Here is a 26323-nt window from a genome sequence, read left to right on the forward strand (position 1 = left end):
GATAGCTTTCAGTCGCTCGCCAATTCTGGCAACGTGCTCCGACTTCGCCTTGGCAATAGCCCTCTTATAGGACCTAGAGGCGGCGTTAAATTTCCGCCTTTTCTCCGAGATATCAGGATCCCGGCATCTCCTAGCAACATTAAATGCCACGTATGCAGACCGCTTGAGGCGTGCAGCATCCCTACTGGCTTTATTATACCAGGATATATATGTTGGACATTCGTTCCCAGCACCCCAGCAACCGAAGCATTTTTGTGTATTCTTCGGTTTTCGAGAATCATAAACACCGTAAATATTGCTTTTACGGTTTGTTGTCACTGTTATAAAATATGAAACATCTTAAAATCGTCAAAAATAGAAATGAAGACGAGATGAAGTTTAGTGCTCACATTCTAAATGTTACAACATCTGGTTTTCTCGTCACAGTACGATTATACTGTAGTTAGATTTATTGTTTGAAAAAACAACAAATGAAGGTTCTATGTAACCCAAGAAACAACATCGAAGATTGAATCTGCAATTGACCTAGGTTCGTCACTTTACTAATATAATAATAGATTTCAACCTCCAGCCCTGGGGCAGGTGGTATCCTTTCTTTTTAAATATTAACGATATTCACAAAGTGCTCACACCAGAGCAATCGTGAGTTGATATATCTAACAATTAAAGTTTTTTTTTTAATTTTCCAAGGAAACCAAAGATTTGAGATCGTTGCGTAGTTTTGCTAGGTTATTATCATTGAAGATCAGCTCATTGAATAATTAAAGCGTAATATTAAAAGTTAAATTAAGTTATTACAATCAATCCGACAGGGCCACCCTTAGTTTGATCCTTCTTTACTTTTGTTCTACTTAGATAGTAAGAATGACTAAATTAGGAACAACAGTAGAAGAAAAAACAAAATTATCATGATAAGTTTTGCTTTTGGCCTGAATTTGGCACAGATACATAGTTTAACAGGTGGTTCAACAAAAATACTCTATTTTTAAACTGAATCAAATTTACAACTATTTAGTGATTCCCGAAATTCAGTAGTGTTGAAATTAGTTTTTATTCAGCTGGCAGCATTGCTACTTGCGTCATTTTTTCGACGACAATCTCGGCTAGCTTCATGCTATACTTTAGCAACCAACCCTGGAAATGTCAAAATCAAATATAAAAATTTGTGTAAAATCGCTCTTTTAAAAATACAGACTTAATTTACCTAAACTTCACAATTTCACCTTGTACTTAAATTTACAAATGTGCACATATTTTATTATTATTAATAAGTTATTCTATTTCTATTGAACATTTTGATTCAAGTATTTATGATTCTTATTGGGAACTTTACGTGCTTCTACTTTTACTAAATAAAATGTATAAAGTTTTATTCTACATATATTATTCTGAACTAAGTTTGACTAAATCTTTTGAAGATACGTCAAAATATCATTCTGTGTTCCTATAGTGTATTGTGTCCTTATAAATACAACGTTTGTCCCTGGGCGTAACCAGCCCTGAAACGGATCGAAGGCTGTGCTAAAATGTTTATTTATATTTTTTCCTGAAACGCAGTGGTCTTAACTTGTGTAAAAATGGCCGAAGACGAAGTGTTATTCGACGATGTGTACGAATTGTGCGAAATCATCGGAAAGTAAGTTCGTTTTTATGTATTTCTTGGCATACGGTTAAAATGTTGTCTAGAACATTTTCAAAATAAAAATGGAATTAATTTTGATAATTTTTGAATTGCTACAATATTTAGCTTATGTACATTCTGAAGCAATTTCTGATGTTCATTTTTGAATTATGAACAATCTGGATACCTTAGGAACTTTGGACCATTTTTCTCCTAAGGTTTGATTTATAAGCAAAAAATCATCTTACAATATATGTAATACATTATTTTACTGTAGCTCTTATTAATTTAATAAAATGAAACTTTTTCACATCAGCTGTATGTAACCTGACCATATAGTCCATACATATCTGCTAAATTTTTTCAAATGACAGAGTTATTTGTATACCTCTAAGGTGCTACTATATTTTTGTTCTGATTAAATCTTAAAACTTAGAAAAATATGTATGAAATTTGGATCTTGCCCTGAATCAATTTTCATGAATTTCTGACAGTGTGAGGGTCTTGTATATACCAAATATATGCAGAGCACTTGTTCTGTTTCTGAAAATGTTGCACATTCCATAGACTATAAAATATATTACATATTGAAGCTCCACATACACATTTTAACAGATATGAGAACAAGTTATCAGAAATACTCTAGAAAGGACAGGTGGATACTTGGTGTAATGAGATGTCACTATGATTGGCCTAACCCAGCTTAAAGTATGTACTCATCATCTCAGACGTATAGTATGGTGGCAATCTCACACTGGAAACCGTGATTACTTTGGAGTGATGGTCAGCATCTATCTCTCCTAAAGTAGACAAATGTCACTAGTAATCTCTATAACATTTTAAAACTGACCAACATACAAAGTCCGCCAAACAGTTTATCTATATTTATTAAAAAATAACAGACATCTGGGCTTATTTCAAGGATCGCAAACTTCTATTAAATATGTTGGTTGATAAATTCTTAAATGGAAATATTGTTGTTCCTGAGCACACTTGTAAATAAGATCAGTGTCATTGTAAATCGATTTCCCATTGTAATTCTCATTCAATTGTATGTAATTGTTGAAATCAGGGGTCCATTCAGTTTGGTTCGTCGCTGTGTGCACCGGCAAACAGCACAACAGTTTGCAGTGAAAATTGTGGATGTGGCCCGCTTCACTGCTAGTCCGGGACTTAGCACTGCAGGTATACCATTTAATTTAAAATAGATAGTATTCTTAATTGTAAATTTGGCATTTTAATTCTGTGTCAATTCTTGTGAAACTGCTCTTATGACCTCTTATCATGCAGTGGTCTGTGCTGTTGAATAACAAATATGTACTAAATTTATTTTAGTATAAATAGTTATACCATGATTAGTTATAAGTCATAATGTTATATTATTATTTAATTTAAGATAAATTTTTGGTTATCAATCAATAAGATACATAAAAATAATAACTTTGAATTTAAAAAATGCTGAGCTCCCATTTTAATTTTAAAACAGTAAAAATACATAAAGCTTATCTATTAACTGATTAATTAATTACATTAGATTGTAACATATTTTGTTTACGTTTTTTAGATTTGAAAAGAGAAGCAACAATATGTCATATGTTGAAGCATCCTCATATAGTGGAACTACTGGAAACCTACAGCTCCGAAGGCATGCTATATATGGTGTTTGAATAGTAAGTACTCACAAAGCATGTATGTTATATAATAGTTTATTAAAATCTATATATCTAACTTCTATATAACTAGTCAGGTCATAAGTATTGTCACACAGTAAAAACTTTTCTTTTAGAATGCTGGCCACAAAAAAGTTTATTGAATTCGAATTTCGAATTGTTCATGAAAATAAAAATGTATACTTTTAGAATTTTATTCATTACACAAATATGGAGTGGACGCTTAAAGAAGACCGTGTTGCAGTTATTGCGTTGCATCGTTGCGGTTACGCGCCAAATCAAATTTTTAACATACTGAAAAATTTGAATATAACCAAAAGATTCGTTTATCGTACCATCAAACGATACAATGAAGACTCTAGTGTAGATGACAGGTCAAGAAGTGGTCGCCCTTGGTCTGTTAGGACTCCAGCAGTGATAAAAGCTGTGAAGGCGCGAATTCAAAGAAATCCCAAACGTAAGCAGAAACAGTTGGCCCTTCGGATGGGGTTAAGCAGAACCACGGTGAAAAGGGTGTTAAATGAAGACTTAGGGCTTCGGGCATATCGAAGAAAAACAGGACATCGTTTGAATGCTCGTCTAATGGACCTGAGACTGAAGAGATGCCGCGCTTTGTTGAAGCGGTACGCGGGAAAAAAATATCGGGAAATTCTTTTTTCGGATGAAAAAAATTTTACCGTAAAAGAGAGCTACAACAAACAAAAGGATAAGGTGTACGCACACAGTAGTGAAGAAGCGAGCAACCGTATTCCGCGTGTCCAACGAGGTCATTTTCCATCCTCGCTCATGGTATGGTTGGGAGTTTCTTATTGGGGTTTAACAGAGATACATTTTTGTGAGAAAGGTGTAAAAACGAATGCAGTTGTGTATCAAAATACAGTCCTGACGAACCTTGTGGAACCTGTTTCTCATACCATGTTCAATAACAGGCACTGGGTATTCCAACAAGATTCGGCGCCAGCTCATAGAGCGAAGAGCACACAAGACTGGCTGGCGGCGCGTGAAATCGACTTCATCCGGCACGAAGACTGGCCCTCCTCCAGTCCAGATTTGAATCCGTTAGATTACAAGATATGGCAACACTTGGAGGAAAAGGCGTGCTCAAAGCCTCATTCCAATTTGGAGTCACTCAAGACATCCTTAATTAAGGCAGCCGCCGATATTGACATGGACCTCGTTCGTGCTGCGATAGACGACTGGCCGCGCAGATTGAAGGCCTGTATTCAAAATCACGGAGGTCATTTTGAATAAACTTTAGTGTCATAAGAATCTATGTTTTATTAAGTTCATTTTGGTATATGAATGGTTACATAATGAATAAACTTGTTTCAATTATTTTACATTAATTATGTGACAGAATTTATGACCTGACTAGGTATATAAAAAGGAATTGCTGTTCGTTAGTCTCGCTAAAACTCGAGAATGGCTGGACCGATTTGGCTAATTTTGGTCTTGAATTGTTTGTGGAAGTCCAGAGAAGGTTTAAAAGGTAGATAAATATGAAAATGTTCGGAACGAAATAAAAATAACAATTTTATTTTTCCTTTGACGTGTCGCCTGTCGGACGGATTCCTTTTGTTTGCTTTAAGTTTATTTTATACAAAAGTTAAGGTATTTTATTTATTGATTAAGCCACTACGAAGTCTGCCGGGTCAGCTAGTTTTTTAATAAAATTGTCAATGATTGAGGAATGTACTTATAAGTTTAGTGTCAGTTAAATATATATATTGCTTATTGGGTGGATGAGCTCACAGCCCAGACATCTAACATCTACGACAACGTAAATGGCGCCACCCAACTTCAGATATGAGTTTTTTTTTTCTCCAACCTATTCGCTGTAGCCTAAGAGGCTATTCCAGCTACGCCTGGACGGGTGGGTGAGCTCACAGTCACCACCTGAGAGAATTTGCTAACACCAGCTCTAGCAAGAGTAGTGCTTCGCAGAAGTTTTTGAAAGTCTTCGTGGTCTAAAGGATAATACGTCCGGTGCATTCGTGTTGAGCGATGCACCGGTGTTCGAATCTCAGGCGGGTACCAATTTTTCTAATGAAATATGTACTCAACAAATTTTCACGATTGACTTCCACGGTGAAGGAATAACATCGTGAAATAAAAATGAAACCCGCAAATTATAATTGCGTAATTACTGGTGGTAGGACCTCTTGTGAGTCCATTTCTGCCGTGAAGCAGTAATGCGTTTCGGTTTGAAGGGTGGGGCAGCCGTTGTAACTATACTGAGACCTTAGAACTTATATCTCAAGGTGGGTGGCGCATTTACGTTGTAGATGTTTAAGGGCTAAAGTAACCACTTAACATCAGGTGGGCTGCGAGCTCGTCCACTCATATAAGCAATAAAAAAAATCTACCAGCGGATCGGAATCGCGACCCGCTGAGATGATCCGGTGAGAAACTCAGTGGGCTGTGTCTATGGGTTAGTTCGCTCGTCGAAGTCTTCGTCGTAATCGACTAGTTTTAAACTACTAAATTAGCTAGTATCATCGTAAACGTATACTGAGATAGCGATGACACTCGCATCGTGACACTGAAACACGACGGTAATAATCCGGAGACTATATTCGTCATCTTAATTGCAGACAATTCGTTTTATGATCCATTGATGATGATGATATCAAGAATTTTATCGTCTTGGTTCATTAGTAATTGGACATCCTGTATAATTCAGTAATTTTCGTATCATACAATGAATTCAACAACGAATGCAACTCGATGAAAAATATGACAACAGTATCCACAGCTTCGCCCGTGTATCAAAAAATCAAAACCAAAATCGAAAAAAATTTTATTCAACATAAATGAAAGTACATACTTGTTGATCGTCAAAAGAACTACCGCCAATTCACAAAAACTAGCCTCCGTCCTGAGAAGAATTGGCAAGAAACTCAGCGGGCATGTCTTTTTTTTTAATATTAGTTTTTTTTTATATTAGTTTTTTTTTAAATATTTGTTTTTACAATGAGTATTATAACGTAACAATTATTATAATATTGAAATGCCCGGAGCGAACAACTCATTCCCACTTTGTGCAATCTTCTAGATAATCATTGACTTTATAGTAAAGTTTATTGCACAGACGTTATTTAATAGTTTTCTTAAACCTATGTATATGTAGGTTCTGAACATCTTATCCATACCATATATCATATACCATATTATCTCTTCATCGCGAGCGAGGACCCGTACTTGGCTACTGCGATGAAAGGTAGCCAAAATTCGTTCCTAGGGTCAAATTATTTCTAGTGTGAAAACCTAACAGACAGACTTACTTTTCTATATACGATATTGTTATGGGTAGATATTTCCAATTACCCATTCATGCCCGACCTCTATTGATCCTTCGTACAGTGTAGGTACGCATTGAAAATCTTTTGAAGAGATTCCTTTTGCGACTTGTTTAAATTTTAATTAATATTATGCACCTATATATGTGATTTCATGAATCTAGAACTGATTTTATTTAAATTAACTCTGAAGCTTGTTCAGATCCATTTGTACAAATTTCGATGACGCATTTTGAATCTCTCCAGTAGGTACACACTTAATATGTATAATTAATTAATTAATACATATTTGTTATTTTTGCGGATAATTTGAAGCAGATTTTGATTGGAGCGTTAACTATTGAATTAGTTAGGTATTAAGTGCGAAACAAAAAATATTTTGCTGCGGAAAGTAAGTTGCCATGGAAATTTGTTCGTCGTGATTACGAACGAACATAAATAATAAAAATGGAACAAATGTTCAAAGTTTCTATCCACCTTAAATAATTTGAACTGAATATTCATCAATGGTACATATCGAGGGGTGAAAGGCAATTTGGTTTAAGCGACATTTCGCAACTTTACAGGAGAGTCATTTAATGTTTAAACTTAAAAAAAATATATCATTACAAAAAAAATTCTTCAGCTTTTTGAATGGGGGTAAACAGAGTCTTATTTACAAAGATAAATCTGACGTATTAAGCGAAATGTCGCTTAAGCGAAATAGTCTTTTACCCCTCGATATGATGATAATATAGCATACGTGGGCACAGTTTTGGTATCGCAAACATTTAAAACTTAGACAATGTCTTGATCGTTCCGATGCAATGAGTAAACCTTATTATTATTTAGCGAATTATTGCCGCAGAGGAAGCGTCTACGGTATACCTATACGGAAGTAGCAAACCCGCAAACTAAATCAGACAGATTGACCTAATTCCTTGATTTGATCTGAAGATTCAAGAGCGTAAACCGCGTAATTAAGTCTCGACTTTTATAAATAAATAAATGAATTTTTTATCCGTAATCAAATTAATATCATCGCAGTTTCAACATTACCTTTCTACAGAGTCTTATTATATTAATCAAATTAATTCATAGTATAAAAAAAGTTAATAAAAAAGAAAACAGACTTCAATTAAATAAATATTACACAACAGAACATAAATGTTGTCGAAGTTTTTTATTTTTTATTGCCTTTGTAGGCAGACTAGCATACGGCCTACCTGATGGTGAGTGGTTACCGTCGCCCATGGACTTCAGCAATGTCAGAGGCAGAGCCAAGCCGCTGCCTACCGTTGAGTACTCTCCACAAGCCTCGTTTGAAGAAGGACAAGTCATAGCCCTCGGGAAACACCGTGGAGGGGAGCTCATTCCAAAGCCGGATGGTACGTGGCAAAAAATATCCCTGGAAACGCACTGTAGCTGAACGTAGTGGCCCCAGGTAGTACGGATGAACTCTACTGCGGTGGCGGGCGGTGCGATAGTAAAAACGAGATGATGAAATCATCTCAAATAATTCCTCAGAGCACTCCCTTCACTTCATTAAATATGCATTTTAAAGGATAATATAAAAGTTACTGGTGAAATGTTAAAATTGAAACGCTGCTACATGAGAAGCATCAACTTTTAAAAAAAACAAATACCTCCAAATCGTTCACCTAGAAAAACGGTCGGAAATTTGTAATACACATAAAATTACAATTGATTTGAGAACGTCATCCTTTTATAAAGTCGGTTAAAAAGTTACATGAACATCAAATTTCGAACAAAGCTACTACTCGTAGAAATATTTGATCTCCATAATTACCTAATGGCTACTAACTCTCACTCTTTAATCTATCGAAGTTTTTCTTGTCGCCCTTCAAAATTACAAAACGTAAGAGGTCGTTTACCCGGTTCAAAACAAAGTAAATACTACAATTACGGATTATCCGTAATAATAGGGGTTAGAGTATGAAATTACCGTTTTTTTTGTAATAGGTACTTCGAATTGACATAGAACCTTCATGGTTTGAGATTTTTGAGTGAATCTTTTTTCAAATTGTATATGAGGTTCTTCTTTTAAAAAATGTGCAACATCCGATTAACGACTTTCAGTTGTTTTTTATTCAGCTTATACAAGAGAGATGGATACTTCGAAAATTCGAGAGATTTTTTAATACGAGATTCGACGCGGAACTAACGCTGCAGAAACAGCTCCCAATATCAACGTTGCATTTGGAGAGGGGACTGCTAATGAACACACCGTGCGATAACGCGAGACCTCATACAGCACGAGAAACCGTTTTAACTCTACAGCAACTGCAATTAGAAACAATTCATCATCCTCCGTATTTGCCAGACCTTGCTCCAACGGACTACCATTTTTTTCGTGATTTGGACAATTTTCTACGTGATATAAAATTTTCTCCCCGGGAGGCAGTACAAAATGCTTTCACACAGTTTGTAGAATTTAGATCACCAGAGTTCTATCGTAAAGGCATAAAAGAAAAAAAAAATTTTAAAATTTTTTTTTTATTGCCAACAAAGGCAATAAAAAAAAAAAATGACCTTCCTATTAGATGGGAGCAATGTATAGATAATAATGGTAGATATTTTGATTAAATAAATATGTTAAATGAAAAAAAACGAATTTCAATTTTTCAGTACAAATCGGCAATTTCATACTTTAAAACACTAATATATTATTTTGGTTCATTTTACAGAAAAAAAAAATGTTTACTTTGACGTTATAAACATAATCTACTGCATTGATTCTATTAGAAATTTAAGATAAAATTCCACAATACACAGAGGAATCTGGGCCAACCCGGCCGCAATGCCCACGGGCAATGTGGCGATTTCGATAGAATATTTGTAGTGGGAAAAGGAGACAACAAAAGATCTCGCTACCGATCACCTGTCCGTTGTCGTGAACACGTAGCGACAGCCTGTATATGGCCCTTTTTTCTTTTTTTTCTACCTAAGCTGATAGCCTAGAGAGGCTATTTCAGCGTAACCTTAACTAGTAGGTGAGCTCACGGGGCTCAAATCGGAGTGATGCTAACACTGACCCTAGCAAGAGCAGTGCTTCGCAGAATCTACCACCGGATCAGAAACGCGACCCACTGAGAAGATCGGCGAGAAACTCAGCTGCCTATAAATATATAATATATGGCCTAGTGGTCGGCATACGGATCTCTGACCCCTTGCGACGTACAGCCCTTCCGCGAAATATTTAACACCGGCACGAAATTATTACTTATTATCTTGCTTCGTAAGAGAGAATAAACAGCATTGAAACACAAGGCTATAAAAAATATAGTGTATATCTGCGCTCGTCTATGAGAAGTGTTGCATGTACCATCATAAAAATATGTCCTCAAGCTTAGAGCCTTGTTGTTGTTGTTGTAGTTCTAGGGTACCCCGCTGGTACATAGGGCCCTCACAAGTTGTCTCCACTTTACCCTGTCTTGTCTAGAGCCTTGCTGATCACTAACCTAGGCCCTTAGAACTGTCCAGAATTTATCCAAATAGAGGCATGAACTTTTGAAATCAAAACAAAAAAAAAACATATAAGGCGCGAAGATATTAGGAAATGAAGAACGCGATCAAGAATAAGACCTATTTTAGCTAAATTTATAGTTTAACTCAACCATGTTCATCATTGTTGTAAAGCCATTCCATTTGAAACCTCATATGAAGAATGACCTCATATCTTATCGGAAACAGTTATACTTAGATTGCGTAAAAGAGAATAAATTTTTCACGTACGGTTATCCGGCATAAATTTATGATTCCGTATTATGAGTACCAAAGGCTGATAAACGTACTTATATATGATTAATATGTACATATATAGATAATAAACACCCAGACAAAGAGCAAACAAAACCTGTTCTGTTACGAATGTTTGCTCGATGTGGGAATTGAACTCACAACCCTCGGCTCAACAGTTAAAACTGCTCAGTCCAATTATGTATTATAGTCGATTGGAGTTTATCATTATTTTATTATTATTTTTTTTCAGTATGGACGGCTCTGACCTTTGCTTCGAAGTGGTTCGACGAGCTTCTGCCGGGTTCGTCTACAGCGAAGCGGTGGCATGGTAATTTTTCCTCTACCTTATCTCACTAGCAAATTTTTCCTCCACCTTATCTCACTACCTAATTTTTCTCTTCCATTCTCTTCTATCAGCCGTCATCTCAACACTCACTCCTCTCTCTCATATCGTCATTCACACACTCCATCCATGTCTTCTTTGGTCGACCTCTTCCCCCTCTTCGTTACACTACCATTTCCATACATCTCTTAGTCACATGCATCTACTCTCTACGTGTCCAAACCACGTTAACCGTCCGCTCTTTAATTTGTTAATAATCTGGGCTACTTTTCACACTTCCTCTGATATACTCATTCCTTATCTTGTTTGTTTCGCATCTCTGCCGCATGCACTCCTCTTTCGTGCATTACTTTCGTCACCCAACATTCAGATCAAAAAAAAAATCGTTACCAATAAATAAGGTACTGCCTAGAATGCACTTTATCGACAAATTTGAGGCTAACATGGAATTAGGAAAATGTAGGAAAATTATATTTACCTACTTATAAAAGTTAAATTTTAATGGTGAAATTTTGAGTATATCGTAGTTTTAAATGCAGACAATTAATAGGCTTATTTAATAATTGCTGCTTTTCTTTGTGCGAGTGGACGGTGGTTTTAAGTGGTTAGGGAAGTCCATAGACATCGACAAGTCAAGGCCTCACTTTTTAAAATAAGATCGAAGCCTCATTACTATTGTATGACGACCGTCGCACGCTACAGACTGAATCGGATGACTGCTTCGCCTAGAAACACACAACAATGGTTGATGGTCGTTGATGTTTAAAAAGTAGCCATTTTTAATTTCGTTTTTGAACATAACAGAATAAGCGTTCACAATTCTCTCTATTATTCATTCAATTCACTGGTGAGACTTTACTGGTTGTACGGCAACTTGTGAGTCTTCGTGGGTCAGTATCACCACCCTGCCTATATTTGTCTTGAAGTGGCGAACACCAAAGGAGTCGTGAGCTCGTCTGCCCATCTAAGAAACAAAAAAATATAATAAGAAATAAATAAAATAGCGCTATATATTTTTTCCGTTAATATTCCAGAAATTCATTTGCTGTACATACTGACTTTATTAGTATTTATTCATGCCTTATGTGATAAGTTTCATATTTTATACTGACTCTTTATTATTTATTTTTAATGATTGCAATATTTTGATAATGCAATTCGTTTCCAAATGATTCTTGTTCACCTGATGATTGTCTGGAATATACGGTCTTAGCGATAAAACCGCCAATTGTTTTTTTTTGTATTGAATATTTCCCATTGTATATTTTTTTGGTGTACAATAAAGAATGCTCTGTCTCTCTCTGTCTCCTTATTATTTATTTTTAATTATTTATTTATTTAATCGTCCGCCCATTTAAGCAATAAAATGAAAAAATCAGTAGTAGTAGTATGTCTGACAGGTGATTTTGTAAGACTATACGAGTATTATTACTATGTAATGAATATCGTTTCAGTCATTACATGCGTCAGATTCTCGAGGCGCTCCGCTATTGTCACGAGAACGACATCGTGCACCGTGACGTCAGACCTCACTGCGTTCTGCTGGCCGGGAGGGACAACTGCGCCCCAGTGAAGCTTGGGGGATTCGGCGTGGCCGCCCAGTTGCCGACGCCCACGTCGCATCGAGCCCCACCAGGTACACGGTCAATGTATAATAGCTCTTATTTCAGGGAAGCCATAGAGTCGAGATTTGTTCACGCATAGCACGGAAAAATGATATCAACATATACTGGTTTCGTTTTCATATTTTGTTACTGGTGGTAAGGCCTCTTGCGAGTCCGCGCGAGTAGGTACCACCACCCTGCCTATTTCTGCTGTGAAGCAGTAATGCGTTTCGGTTTGAAGGGTAGGACAGCCGTTATAACTAACTATACTTGAGACTTTAGAACTTATATCTCAAGGTGGATGGCGCATTCACGTTATGGATGTCTATGGGCTCCAGTAACCACTTAACACCAGGTGGACTGTGAGCTAGTCCACCCATCTAAGCAATAAAAAAAAAATCAACAAGTTATAATAGCACTTATGTCACGGAGGTCATAGAGTCGAGATTCGTTAACGCATAGCACGGAAAAAGATATCAACATAATATACTGGTTTTGCGTTCATATTTAAAATATTCATCAAGTTATAATAGCACTTATTTCAGGGAAGTCACAGAGTCGAGATTCGTTAACGCATAGCACGGAAAAATGATATCAACATATACTGGTTTCGCTTTCATATTTAAAATACTCATCAAATTATAACCAAAGACGTAGATATCATATTTTTTCTTCTATCATTAATAAAATGTTCACTGCAGAAATAATGGCTTTAATATTAGTATTGTAGAGACATGATAACACTTATTATTTACATTGACTTATTAAAAGTGATAACGACTTATAATGAAAATTCAAAATACAGCACTCTCCTCTGATGTACAGTCAAACAAAGAAATGCCCTATAATATTTGATACTTTTAATTTATGAATTATTTTAAACAATTTCAAAGTCAACGTATACACCTACCACATTTGTCCTCTGGTATATTTTATGAAATTTGTGTCAGTAAAATGTTAATAATTAAAGTATAGTAAATAAAAAATATAATATAATTACTTAATTCATAACAGACAATCAACAATACCCACATTTTATAGTAATTATAAATCAGTATACAATCTCAAATAAGACTTAAATCTTTGTATATTTTATACTACTGTACTCAGTGTTTAAAATCGCATTGGAGAGATATGGTCGTATTCGTGATTATAACAGGATACCCTAAAAATCACGATAGAAAATTTGCATTACAACGATCTTTTGCGTTACATGGCGTGCTGAAAAAATCTTTAGAAAATCGTTTTTTTTATGTCCACTCACTTCAGGTTCATTCTCGTTTCGGTAATATATATCATAGCGTTAACACTTTTTTAATAGCGCGATTTAAAATAAGAAATTTTCAAATGTAAATAATATAAATATTTGTCTGAATTACCAATAAATATTTTGTTTTTATTGCTAAGAATGTAAAAATGCTTACTGTAAGTTCTATCACACAGAACTGGTGATGGACAATCGACCGCTAATGGGTCCGATGGGCCAAGCCTATCTCAAATCCGATGAGTACGGTAAGACTCGGTGTCGAGCAATTCTGAGCTCTAACTGCATGGAAATAAAATGCAATGTTGAAATCGCGCACTGTGTCTCACGCATTTATCATATCATCACAGATGACATCACGATCCGTCTTATACGACAGACTGAAGCAGTTGGAAAGGCTTGTTTTGTTTGGATGTTTGTAATCGAATGCACAAAGGTTGTCTAAATGTCACTGATTTCGGAGCTTACGCGATTCTAGAAAAATATCGAATTCAAAAGAAATAATGAGCTGACTCAAGATTCGACAAAAAGTATTGAGATAATTAATTAGTCCATTGTTTTTTTTTCAATTTCAAAAATAAATTCGCATAGACTTAACTTCTTTTGTGCGTTCGGTTACTGATTAAATAACACATTGCATCGCCATAATTTATAACACAGTATGTACGATTCATTACATTACACGTGTGGGTAATTAAGACGTAAATAAACGTTTTTCATGTTTAATTAATTTAATATCTAAATGCACCATTGCTTTGTTTATAAACAGTGAAAATAATTAAAATGTTTACTAACCGTAATATTTTAAAGTTGTGCGATGTTGAAATTTTCTTAAATTAATATCACTAAAACCAATATAAGTAAAATATTAATGTATTATCGATTAAGAGAAATGTCGAATAAAATCGATTCTTGTAGAAAATAATCGATTTTATTTTTTGTTTAGGTCGTATCGGCACTCCTCACTATATGGCCCCGGAAGTTGTATCCAGCCAGTTGTACGGGAAGCCCGTCGATGTGTGGGCGGCGGGTATATTGTTGCACGTACTGCTTGTTGGATATCTTCCCTTCGCCGGAACAAGGGAACGCCTGTTCGAGGCTATTTGCAGGGGGAGATTAAGGGTAAGATTTCGACATAATATATAATCTATTCATTAATACGTGAAGCAAAAACTTTACGAAAATAGCGCGGGCGGAGTAGTATGAAGTGTTGGTGGACAACCCTTATCACTTAGGGGTATGAAAAATAGATAGTAGCCGATTCTCAGACCTACTGAACATATAAAATTTCATAAAAATCGGTAAAACCGTTTCAAAGTAGTATGGTAACTAACATTGTGACATGAGAATTTTATATATTTTATATACGTGTTTTTAAATTAAAAAACAATATTAATTTATATTCGTTTTACAGTTCGACGCTCCTCTCTGGGATGATATAAGCGATGCTGCCAAAGATCTAGTGCAACGCATGCTCACCGTCGATCACACTCAGAGGATCAACATTCAAGACGTGCTCAATCATCGATGGATAAAAGTAATTTTGTATTTTTGTGTAAATCGTAATTATTAGGACAGTTCCAGATGTGAATGAATGAATGACTATTAATGAAAAGGAAGTATAATGTTTCTGATATACAGTCGTGGTCAACTAATTAGGGACATTCAAGATAGTGAAGGGCTATAACCGGTTATGTACATTTAAATATAAAACCCTATTGATTTCTCAGCACCTATTATTTGCATAATGTGGTCCGATTATTATGCTATAAATGGCTGTAAATAAAAGATTTAATAAATAGAAAAAGTATTTAATATCAAAGATTAAACATGTATTAAATATTAAGGTACAATTCTGTAGTGGACATTTAATTAAGGACAGTAAAGTATAATGAAAAATACAGTTACACAAAACTTATAATCTTCAGTGTTATAATATCTTTAACAGCTCCATTTTATTACGTGTAAAATCAGTACCCAGTAGCAAAACCTTTGTTAGTAATTACCGGTTGACACCGATGTGGCATAGACATTATCAGTTTCTGACATGTTTCGACAGGAATGTTTGCCCATGCCTCACAAAAAGCTTCATGAAGTTCATCTAAATTTGTATTACGATAAGTGGCAACTTTTTTCTTCTTGATTTCGTGCCAAAGGTGCTCAATTGGGTTGAGGTCCGGGCTATTTGCTGGCCAATCTAGCACCGATACAAACTGACTGGTAAGAAACGACTTGACTGAATGGGCGGTATGTTTCGGGTCGTTATCCTGCTGAAACGTCCATATAATAGGGATGCTCCTCAGCATAGGGAAGCATAGTTTCTTCCAATATTGCCTTGTATTGATGTTGGTCTAAGTTACCCTGAACTTTCCTCACAGGTCCCACTCCACGACCAAGAAACAACATTTCACTTCACATTATCATTTTTCATATATTAAAATAAGACTTGACCTAAAGGTATTCCCGTAAAATCCCGTAAACAAAAAAGATGTGTGGTGTCGTGGGACACCGGATAGGAACGAAGTTCCTTATTATAAAAATATTAATTTTAAGTTCTATTCGAGGTATAAACAAAATAATTATTCGAGTAGACATTTTTTATTATAATTTTTTTATTGATAAAAAAAATACAAAACTACTTTACAAAGTTATCAACTTTATTTTATTCACAATGATTTATAAAAAATATATAATAAAAATATGTTATTTTTTGTACGTTATTACAAAGTTAAGTCGTACACTGTGTGCATTACTAATAAAAATCTTACGTTACGGACGTTCTTTCCCGGTTAAGGTACCCCTCCGCATCGTCCCATAAGGAACATCGTTCCAAAAAAAAAAACCATTCTGTTAGTTTCAAGTTGAGCTTGTTCTAGGATCGCGAAAAGCAGAACCGCATCCACCTGGCCGGTACCGTCGAGGAGCTGAAGAAGTTTAATAGTCGTCGTCGATTGAGGGCTGCCACCCTCGGCGCCGCCGCGGCCGACGACGAGGAGGAGGAGGAACAGCAGCCGACTCGCAAACAGGCGATGCTCGAGGAGGCCAACGCTGCAGGTCTGATTATGATTTTTTTTATTGCTTAGATAGGTGAACGAGCTCACAGCCCACCCGGTGTTAAGTGGTTACTGGAGCCCATAGACATCTACAACGTAAATGCGCCACCCACCTTGAGATATAAGTTCTAAGGTCTCACTATAGTTACAACGGCTGCCCCGCCCTTCAAACCGAAACGCATTACTGCTTCACGGCAGAAATAGGCGGGGTGGTGGCACCTACCCGCGCGGACTCACAAGAGGGCCTACCACCAGTAATTTGGACATCTGCCTCTGGGCCTTCTTCCACCTCCCTCCTTGCTCTTTCTTGACTATTCATATATCTATATATTTTGCGGCAGCTGTGAATATTGTCGTGGAGTCATTGGACGACGTGGCTGTCCTCCAGGACGGTCCGTTGTTCATAGACCCGGACCTCTTCCACAGCGTGCTTGACGATTTGCAACTGAGAGCCCTACTAGAGGTAAACGGTCGTAATTCACTACTTAACCTAATTATGATAATAATAATATCGAGGGACGAAAGGCTATTTAAGCGACATTTTTGCAGCTTTACAGGAGAGCCATATAAAGTTTAAAATTTGGAAAAAAAAGTCATACAAAAAACTCGTCTAGCTATTTGAACTTAATTGCAGCTCAAATAAATATATCGAACTGTTGTTGCTGATACCAAAGAAAACGCAACTTTAATTATAAAGATAAATGTTGGAGATTAAGCGAAATGTCGTAGAGTCTGAGGACACATCGTAAATGTTGCTTCTAAACATACAAGACATACGGTCGGAGTTCTAATTTTTTTAAATTCACCTCTCCATTTCAAAATAGCTAAGACGATTTCGTGTATACTACGACGATTTTGTAGACTTCGAAACTTATCTTTCGCTCAGGCTTTATATAGAAATAATAAATGGATTTTATAATTTAAAATGGTGAACTCATGCTTTAATTTAAAAAAGTGTGTATATGTACAAGTCACACGCGGTAGAAGAAATAAGATATAGATATACTGACTATCCCACTACACAGGAGCATACATATAGACAATGTTTCGCCCTAGACACGTCCTTACGGATCCATCAGATCCAATAACCTTTGCATTAGACGCCTTCAGCTCTAACACTAGGAGCAGGCTTAGGGACCTCGGTAACCGTACTCGTCGAACTCGACAAAGAGTTCGCCGTGCAACCTAACCCATGAATCAGCTCGCTGAGTTTCTCGCCGGATCTTCTCAGCGGGTCGCGATTCCGATCCGGTAGTAGATTCATTCGCGAAGCAGCTACTCTCGAGCTGTTAGGTCTCCTTCGGAGGCGCTCGGGTAGCTATTAGCAAATCCCACCCCTCCTGGCTGAGCCTTTGCTCGCCCACCTGTCCTGGTGAAACTGGAAAGGCCTCCGGGCCACCAGTAATCCTTCAATCATAAAAAAAAAAAATTGACAATGTTTAGTAGACGATAGTGGGGATGCACAAAGAGGAGACCGAGAACGTCTAATGTGTTCCATCTCATTCTCTCGCCGGCTGAATCCTATACATTTATGTGTTTGTGTCTCTATGGACTTATTTTTTCGTTTCACCGAGTTTGAAATCACAACGTTCTAAAGAAGTTTCACTTCAATAAATGGATTTTATTATGGCTGCTTCATCTTTCAAAATGCAAAATTGTGAATTCATCTGTACAGGTGTACGACCGTATAGCGTGCACTGTGGTGGTGACGAGCGGGCGAGCCCCCGCGGCGGAGGGTCGCGCCCGCGCCCGCCACGCGCTGGAGGCCACCACGCGCCTGCGCCACGCCGCCGCCCCCGCCGCGCCCGCCGCCGCCGCGCCCGCCACCGCCGCCGCCGTGCACGACCTGCGCCGCCTGCTCGCTCTGCCGCACGTTAAGGTATATTTTACTCTTTCTTTTTAATACGCTTTTATTAGCTTCAGACGTATGTATGTTTGTATAAGCCGCGCTAACAAAGAAACGAATCTAAAATGGCGGCGGCGATCATGCGCTCTCACTCTAAACTATTGTTGTCTTTAGTTGCATATGGCGCGTACTGCATGCAAAAAAATTGTAAGTTCTGAGTTTGTTGTTGAGTTCGAGCTTTTTCACTTTCGAGTTGCGCGACTTAGACGACTGGCAACGGAAGTGTCTACGCAAGTTGCATCCCAGATGAAACACCTCCCCCTCTGCCAAGGCATAGAGTAAAGTAAAGTACATTCTCATTTGGTTTTTTAATTTTTTTTACAATAAACAACTTTTTCTATCTTTCTTTTTATTTGTTGACCCTACCATCTGTCAGTGCAAGTACGTCATTTTCGATTCGTTTCTTTATTGACGCGGCTTATAACAGAATCTTTGAACATGATTTTGACCCCCTTCAAAACGTCAGATTAACTTCAAATTTGGTATACTCATTAAGGACCGATTATAATTCAATATTTAAAAAAAAGTTTGAAAAAATTGAAATCCAACTAAAAAATAGAAAATAAATTTTAATAAATTGAATTAAAAATAGTGTAAGAAAAAACCATTTTATTGTAAAACAAACTTGGGGTGCACGGTATCAGTAGTTATAAATATTTTATGAACAGATATGAGTAGAAGGGTTATTTTGATAATATACTGAAAAGCACCCCACGCTTTTTTACAATAAAATCATTTTTTCTTACACTATTTTTATTCAAATTTATTTTCTATTTTTTATTTGGATTTTCTACCACCGTATCGGAAACTCGACCCGCTGGGAAGATCCGGCTAGAAACTCAGTGGGCTGTATGTGGGTTAATTTACTCGCGGGAGCCCTAGCACCGTGAATAGATCGTGAGGATCCGTAATGACGTGCTTAGGGCGACGTCGACTGCTTACCATTCGGTCCGCAGGATCGGGTATGTAATTCCCGGCGGCCACGACAAGAGGGTTTTCATGTCGTGCCGCCTTTTCAAAGTGGCACAATGATGCCGATACTTACTGACTGAGTCAAGCTCCAAGTCATCATGGAGATCCATGTTCCTTAGGAACCATGGTGCTCTGACGGCTATCCTGCAAAAACGGGATTGAATGACTTGAAAGGGTTTCAGGTTGGTGCGGGCCGCGTGAGCGAAGACTACGCTTGCATAGGTCATGACGGGGTGTATGCAAGTTTTGTAGAGTGTCACCTTATTACGAGGGGACAATTTACTTCGCTTGCAAATCATAGGATAGAGGCGTCCTAATATGAAGGCGGTACGGTCGAGTACCGTTTTGATGTGGGGTCGGAATGTCATCCCTCTGTCGTGGGTGACGCCTAGATACTTTACCTTCGAAGCCCACGGTATGGGCTGGCCAAAGAGAGTGATGGGGCTAACAGCGGAGGTGTTAACCCGCCAATTAGGGAGTGGGCTGCTCGAAGTGGTATTCGAAAGGCGACCCCTTTTGAAGAACACCGCTGTGCTTTTTGTGGGGCCACACGCATGCATACTATTTGTTTATTGTCAAATTTTTATTATTGCTTATAGTCTGTGGTCAAATTGAAAATAGATTAAATATTGTTTGTCTTTATTAATATGTGTCAAAAGTGTAGTCTTGGTGAAATCTGTTTTTTTTTATTGCTTAGATGGGTGGAAGAGCTCACAGCCCACCTGGTGTTAAGTGGTTATTGGAGCCCATTGACATCTACAACGTAAATGCGCCACCCACCTTGAGATATAAGTTCTAAGGTCTCAGTATAGTTACAACGGCTGCCCCACCCTTCAAACCGAAACGCATTACTGCTTCACGGCAGAAATAGGCAGGGCGGTGTTACCTACCCGCGCGTACTCACAAGAGGTCCTACCACCAGTAATTACGCAAATTATAATTTTGCGGGTTTCATTTTTATTACACGATGTTATTCCTTCACCGTGGAACTCAATCGTGAACGTTTGTTGAGTACGTATTTCATTAGAAAAATTGGTACCCGCCTGAGATTCGAACATCGGTGCATCGCTCAACACGCACGTCATCTCGGATCCTCCCGATCCACTAACGGTGCTTCTAGGTACTTCAAGCACCGGTCACCGTTCTCGTCGAACCCGTCGCTTGCGACGAAGGGCTCGACGAGTAAATTAACTCTCAGACACAGCCCACTGAGTTTCTCGCCGGATCTTCTCAGTGGGTCGCGTTTCCGATCCGGTGGTAGATTCTGCGAAGCACGGCTCTTGCTAGGGTCCGTGTTAGCAACGTCATCAGGTTTGAGCCCCGTGAGCTCACCTACAAAAGTTAGGGTTACGCTGATATAGCCTCTCAAGGCTCTCAGCTTAGGTAGCAAAAAAAAAAAAAAAGCTCAACACGAATGCACCGGACGTCTTATCTGTCAGGGCACGACGACTTCTAATGTGATTATAGAAGTATAATAGTATTTGACAATAGAATCTTAATATTGTACAAACTTATAATTTCAATTAATTATAGTCGAATTTTGACTACCTGCCCGGGGACCACTAGTTACATTAAAAATATCTAAAGCTGTTTTTTTTTCTTCTATGTATCGTGTTTAAACTTTAGGGTGGCTTTGAAAAATGCCCAGTTGCAAACATCAGCGATACGATGTTGTTTCTTAAAATTCAAAACCGATTCGACATTGCAAATATAATTTAATTTGACTTCAGCGCCATCTATCAGACTTAAAATTACAGTGTAACAGACCACGGCTCGTCTAGAGCCTGTGCTGAAATTATCGAATTTCTCTCTAAAGGCGACAATGCCATGCTTTTTACAAAATGCAAACATGTACAAATCTTAAAAATCTTATTTCGTCATATTACCACTAGATGGTGTTTTTCATCGATGCGCAAAAAATATAGTTATTCGTTTAATTTTTACAAATGATTGCGATTGATCCCAAATTCAAGCGTAATATTTCGAATGAAATATTTGGAACTCACTAAAAACTCTTTAAAGCATTGAAAACGCTCAATAACTTAATTTTAAATTGAATTTACAAAAGAGCTATCACGGTATGTGTGTATGTATTGATTTTATGAACGAATATATCGCAACTTAAGAATTATGAAGACCATTTCGAAATTTTTGGATTTCGTCTAATACAAAAATGGAACTAAAAGGACCCTTTTCAACGACTATTCGTAATCAAACGACCAAAAGCAGTTTATAAAGGGACAAAGCTATCCATTGGTCTCTTTCACTCCGTCTCCTTCCTCTACGTATTTTCGGCTCGAGAACTTTCGATGTTTTCCTAAAAACACATTTTTTGTTGTTGGGTCTTTATAATTCTAAAGGTGCGGCGATATCGTAATAAAGTCTATTTAAGCTCTAGAAGTTCGTGCCGTATCGAATCTTATTTACCGTACTTATTATGTACATATTTACGCGTTCGCCGTGGCCGCTCTTATAAATATTTGACGTTATACGATCGTTACTCTTCATTTACATGCGGTCCCTTAGCGCGTCACGGCGTTGATAGACAATATCCTCGGGCGGAAAGGGTTTGTTTTATTCACAATTGTCAATGAATTTTCAATGGTAATTCGATTTAGTGGTCAATGGTAGTTTCGATTTTCGATTTTCTTTGAATATAGAATCATGAATCGATTTAATGTAGATTCAAACCAAGAGAAACTGTACCGTTGACAGAGAGAGATTTGGAAAATATGTATTTAAAATTAAACTTAGAGCTCCCGGAATAGAGTACTAAGACACAACTGCGATACGGCTTAACCTGTTTAAACGTTAAGATTTTGGTTCACCATATTGTACCACCTATTTGTAACGATTATTACAGTATTTTCAAGATTAATCCAAAAATAATGGAATAACAATATAAATAAGATGTGTGGTATCGTGGGACACCGGATAGGAACTAAACTACTTATTATAAAAATATTAATTTTAAGTTCTATTCGAGATATAAAGAAAATAAAACTGGAGGTTTCGCAACAACCCACGGTCATTCGGTAACGTGCGAACTTATTGTGGTACACTTCATTCACGGTTGTTTGCATAAGAGTTAGTGTATTGCGCAAACGAACGCTCTGAGATCGCGGTAAATGAATGATAAAAAATATGTTATTTTTTGTACGTTATTACAAAGTTAAGTCGTACACTGTGCATTACTAATCAAAATCTTACGTTACGGACGTTTTTTCCCGGTTAGGGTACTTCTCCGCATCGTCCCATAAGGACTTTCGTTCCAATAATCTTATAGTATTGATCGTATGGTAAAGAAGCAGGTCTTTTTTTTTTTTTTTTTTTTGTCAGGAGGAAATCGCCGGACTTCCGCCCTTCCCTGGGGATGGAGGGCGGGGTATGTCGGAGTCGAACCGACTAAAACCTCCTGTCTCTCAACAACCAACGTCCAAACCTCGCATGAGACAAAACTCATGAAAAGGCAAAGGGGGGAAAGTGAAGCGTTTAGTGCGGAGCACATCTCTCCCATCACCCTCCCCCTCGGGACGCCGGACTGGTGGTCGTCGGCGCCACGACCACCAACCCTCTCGGTCGGCAGGCTATCCGAAGCCCGCCTAGATGGCGCCGGTTAGAATGGTCTATCCTACGGAATACCCCGCTGGGTCAGAACCAGCGTGGGTTGAGGATAGCCGGCCTTCCATCACCCGGATGCTCATGCGTAAAACGCGTGCAGAGCAGCTTGCACGACGTCTTCTTAGGTCCCCCTCGCCGGTCCCCAGACCGACATATGAGGGGGACCCGAAACACTTAGAGGGCCAGGGCTTGGGCGAGATCCGCCTCCCTGGCCCCCGCTCGACGGCGGCGGGCCTGTGCGTCTCTCACGCGCCCCGCCGCCTCCTTCTGCGAGATGGTGAAGCAGGTCTAACGTCATTTTCTAAAGAAACATTTAGGTACATACAACTATGATTTTTATTGAATAAACTCAGCGGAATAAAGAAAACAATTTTGAATAGTATAAAGAAACAAAGTAATTTAAGTGTTTCCAAAATTAAAATTTCTTGAAATCCTGGTAACTTTATAGAAACTATTAATTTCCTGAGACTTTTTGGCGGGAACGCGAGGAGTGAAGTTGTGTGATTTGTTTTATTTTGTCTATTTAGTGTTTCTTCAGGTTTAAATGTGTAATAATGGTGGTTTATTAACTGTTTAATATCTGTGAAAGTGCACAAATGTGGGAAAATGAAACAAAGCTGCTGGACGTAACTTCTCGGGTTCCTCCAAAAAGTCCACTGAAAAAATCTCAGTAAATGACCACCATTTTACTGCGATTATATTTCATCCCATATCATCTCATTTCATTAAATTTCATCCCAGTTGATTAATGTCTCAAATTAATCATCTTCATTTCATTTCACTCCATATTATCATTTTTCATAGAATTAAGAAAATAAAGTAAAATAAGACATGACTTAAAGGTCTTAGTTACCAGGTCATAAAATCTCTTAAAAAAAAAAATATATTAATTTCCTATCTGTAATATTATCGTCATAAAAAGGTTTCTATCGAAGAAATAGGTCAAGTATTCAGCTCTATATGATAGAAAATGTAAATGATATACCGCATTGGTGTTATATGTACTAGCTGTTTTATTAGTATGTTTGGTATACGACACGATATGAATAACTAACTGATTTTACGAACACTATTAAATACTAAGGACTTTTTGGCCGGAACGCGAGGAGTGAAATTGCGCGATTTGTTTTATTTTGTCTGTTTAGTGTTTCTTCAGGTTTAAATGTGTAATGACGGTGGTTTATTAACTGTTTAGTATCTGTGAAAGTGCACAATTGTGGGAAAATGAAAGAAAGCCTTATCGGGATCCTCCAAAAAGTTCACTGAAAAGGTCTCCGTAAATGACCACCATTTTACTGAGATTATATTTCATCTAATCTCATTTCATTTCATGCCATGTTTCATATTAATCAACTTCATTTCACTTCACTTCATATTATCATTTTTCATATATTAAAATAAGACTTGACCTAAAAGTCTTAGTTACCAGGTCATAAAATCGCCTAAAAAAATTAATACTAAAGTATGTACATTTCGTACGCGCCAGTACATCGTTTTCGTTTCGTCCTGACTGACTAAACACGACTCGTCGCCTATCACAACCAGTCACCTCTGGATAATCTTTTAGGTCATCTGAAACGACGCTTGCCAAGTTTCAACTTGATAGATTCTGATTTTGAACTGAAAATTCGAAAATGTTCATTAATTAATTTTTTTGTTATGGTTTATCATATTCGATAATATTTTTTTAACCGATACATCTGATGTGTGCTATAGACATGAACAATAATAGGTTTGAAACTTCTAAAGACTGCGAATTTGCTTAAAAATATTTTTCAATTAGTACAGATTCTATAAAGTAATCCAGTTAATAACAAATCGAACTCCTTTATCTGATTATTCGTGAAATTTTTAAAACGAAACATACTTGATCGACCTTTCTGGTCTTAAACCAACGCAAATTAATGAACAAACGTTGTGCACTCTTCGCCTTGTTCATAATTTATCTAAACTTTGCAAAATGTCGTACCCTCATTCGTTTTAATGAATGGCATTAAGTTTGGAGGTCTTGTCGTATGATATTACACGCTTAGACCTTGTGTATTCCGGACAGAATCCGACAAGTTTAAACGTGGAATCATTCTGACTACCCAAAAATTTATTTGCGGCCTTAATTCGTATTGTTTTTTTTTTATCTCGTAATAACGTTAAGTAGTAAGTAACCTTTGATAGTATTATTCTTAGTTCTCGTTCTACATTGGTTCTTTCTCATACCGCAGATTTTTTCAGCTTTGTGTATCCGAAAGCACATATTTACTCCATCGATATACATCCTCATCGTTGTATCATCCTCGATACTCCTTTAAATAGAATATCCTTAAATATGTTTTTCATTAATACCCACTTTTAAATGTAATATTTAATTACCGCTTATCTAACATCTGGGATCTTTTTTTATCGTAAAGATGAAAACCGACGTCAAACAAACTGTCTGAACTCAGAGAACTGTCGGTTTTTTTTTTGAGTGCAAAGAAACGAAAACGTTAATGTTTAGAGAAAATAAGAGGGTAGTTACTAAATACATTATTAAATTACTTTGGAAATAAGTACCTAAATAGTTTAATAATAAATAATTAATGCGAGATTAAAACGTAACAATAGTACTAATTAAATGTTTAACCTTAAAATACGTTTTAGATTATGTATCTCGTAAACTATTTGGACTTAAATCTAAACGTTAATTTGCCATCGCTTTCATTTCTAATAAGGTACTGAAATTGATTAAACACATTTCGGTCTTATATTTCTATCTTACGAAGCAAGCATTCCTTCGGTGAATTTTAATACGTTTGCCGAGTAATCGAGTCTTCCTTCATTGTTGACTCAAGTTTTCAGGTCATAGATTTTCGTTAAAATTGTTCCTTTGTTTGTTTTACGTTCTATTTTTACTGCATTACTTCAACGAATGAGGCGTAGGTACGAGCTCTTAATATATTCGTTTCGTAACAAAACTCTTGAAATTTTTCTCGACCCGTTCGAAGTCCTTACGCGTCGAAAGTAAATTCAATGGGCACGCTTCAGTTTTAATTCGGTTACGAACATAAATTATCCATGAAAATTGCGCGGAACTATTTAATATTCCGCCGACACTCGCCATCGTCTAAATTAAAGCATAGAATTCAGAACTTTGTACGGCGGTATTATTAATTTGAAACTTTTAGATACGGAAAAAAAAACCTACAAATTGCTCGTTCATTTTTTCTTTCCGCAGATAGGGTTTTTTGTGCAC

General features: G+C 37.1%; 1 protein-coding gene across 7 annotated transcripts in view; it reads left to right on the plus strand.

The window, feature by feature from the left end:
• The first annotated feature begins 1090 nt into the window (after positions 1-1090).
• Positions 1091-26323, plus strand: part of LOC114252949 (peripheral plasma membrane protein CASK) — a 250090-nt gene continuing 224857 nt past the window's right edge. For 4 of the 7 annotated variants that reach the window (XM_089728385.1, XM_089728379.1, XM_089728380.1 and 1 more), the window contains exons 1-11: positions 1092-1636; positions 2694-2806; positions 3186-3291; positions 10582-10659; positions 12129-12310; positions 13722-13790; positions 14489-14664; positions 14957-15079; positions 16419-16596; positions 16937-17058; positions 18271-18474. In XM_089728385.1, coding sequence (XP_089584511.1) covers positions 1578-1636; positions 2694-2806; positions 3186-3291; positions 10582-10659; positions 12129-12310; positions 13722-13790; positions 14489-14664; positions 14957-15079; positions 16419-16596; positions 16937-17058; positions 18271-18474 — 1410 coding nt within the window. In that variant the 5' untranslated portion in view covers positions 1092-1577. Of the gene's footprint in view, positions 1637-2693; positions 2807-3185; positions 3292-10581; positions 10660-12128; positions 12311-13721; positions 13791-14488; positions 14665-14956; positions 15080-16418; positions 16597-16936; positions 17059-18270; positions 18475-26323 lie in introns of all 7 variants that reach the window. The other 3 variants (XM_089728384.1, XM_089728382.1, XM_089728383.1) reach the window with 3 other exon arrangements.

The sequence above is a fragment of the Bombyx mandarina genome, chromosome 06, assembly GCF_030267445.1.
Source record: "Bombyx mandarina strain Sakado chromosome 06, ASM3026744v2".
In the NCBI taxonomy this organism is placed as follows: domain Eukaryota; kingdom Metazoa; phylum Arthropoda; class Insecta; order Lepidoptera; family Bombycidae; genus Bombyx; species Bombyx mandarina.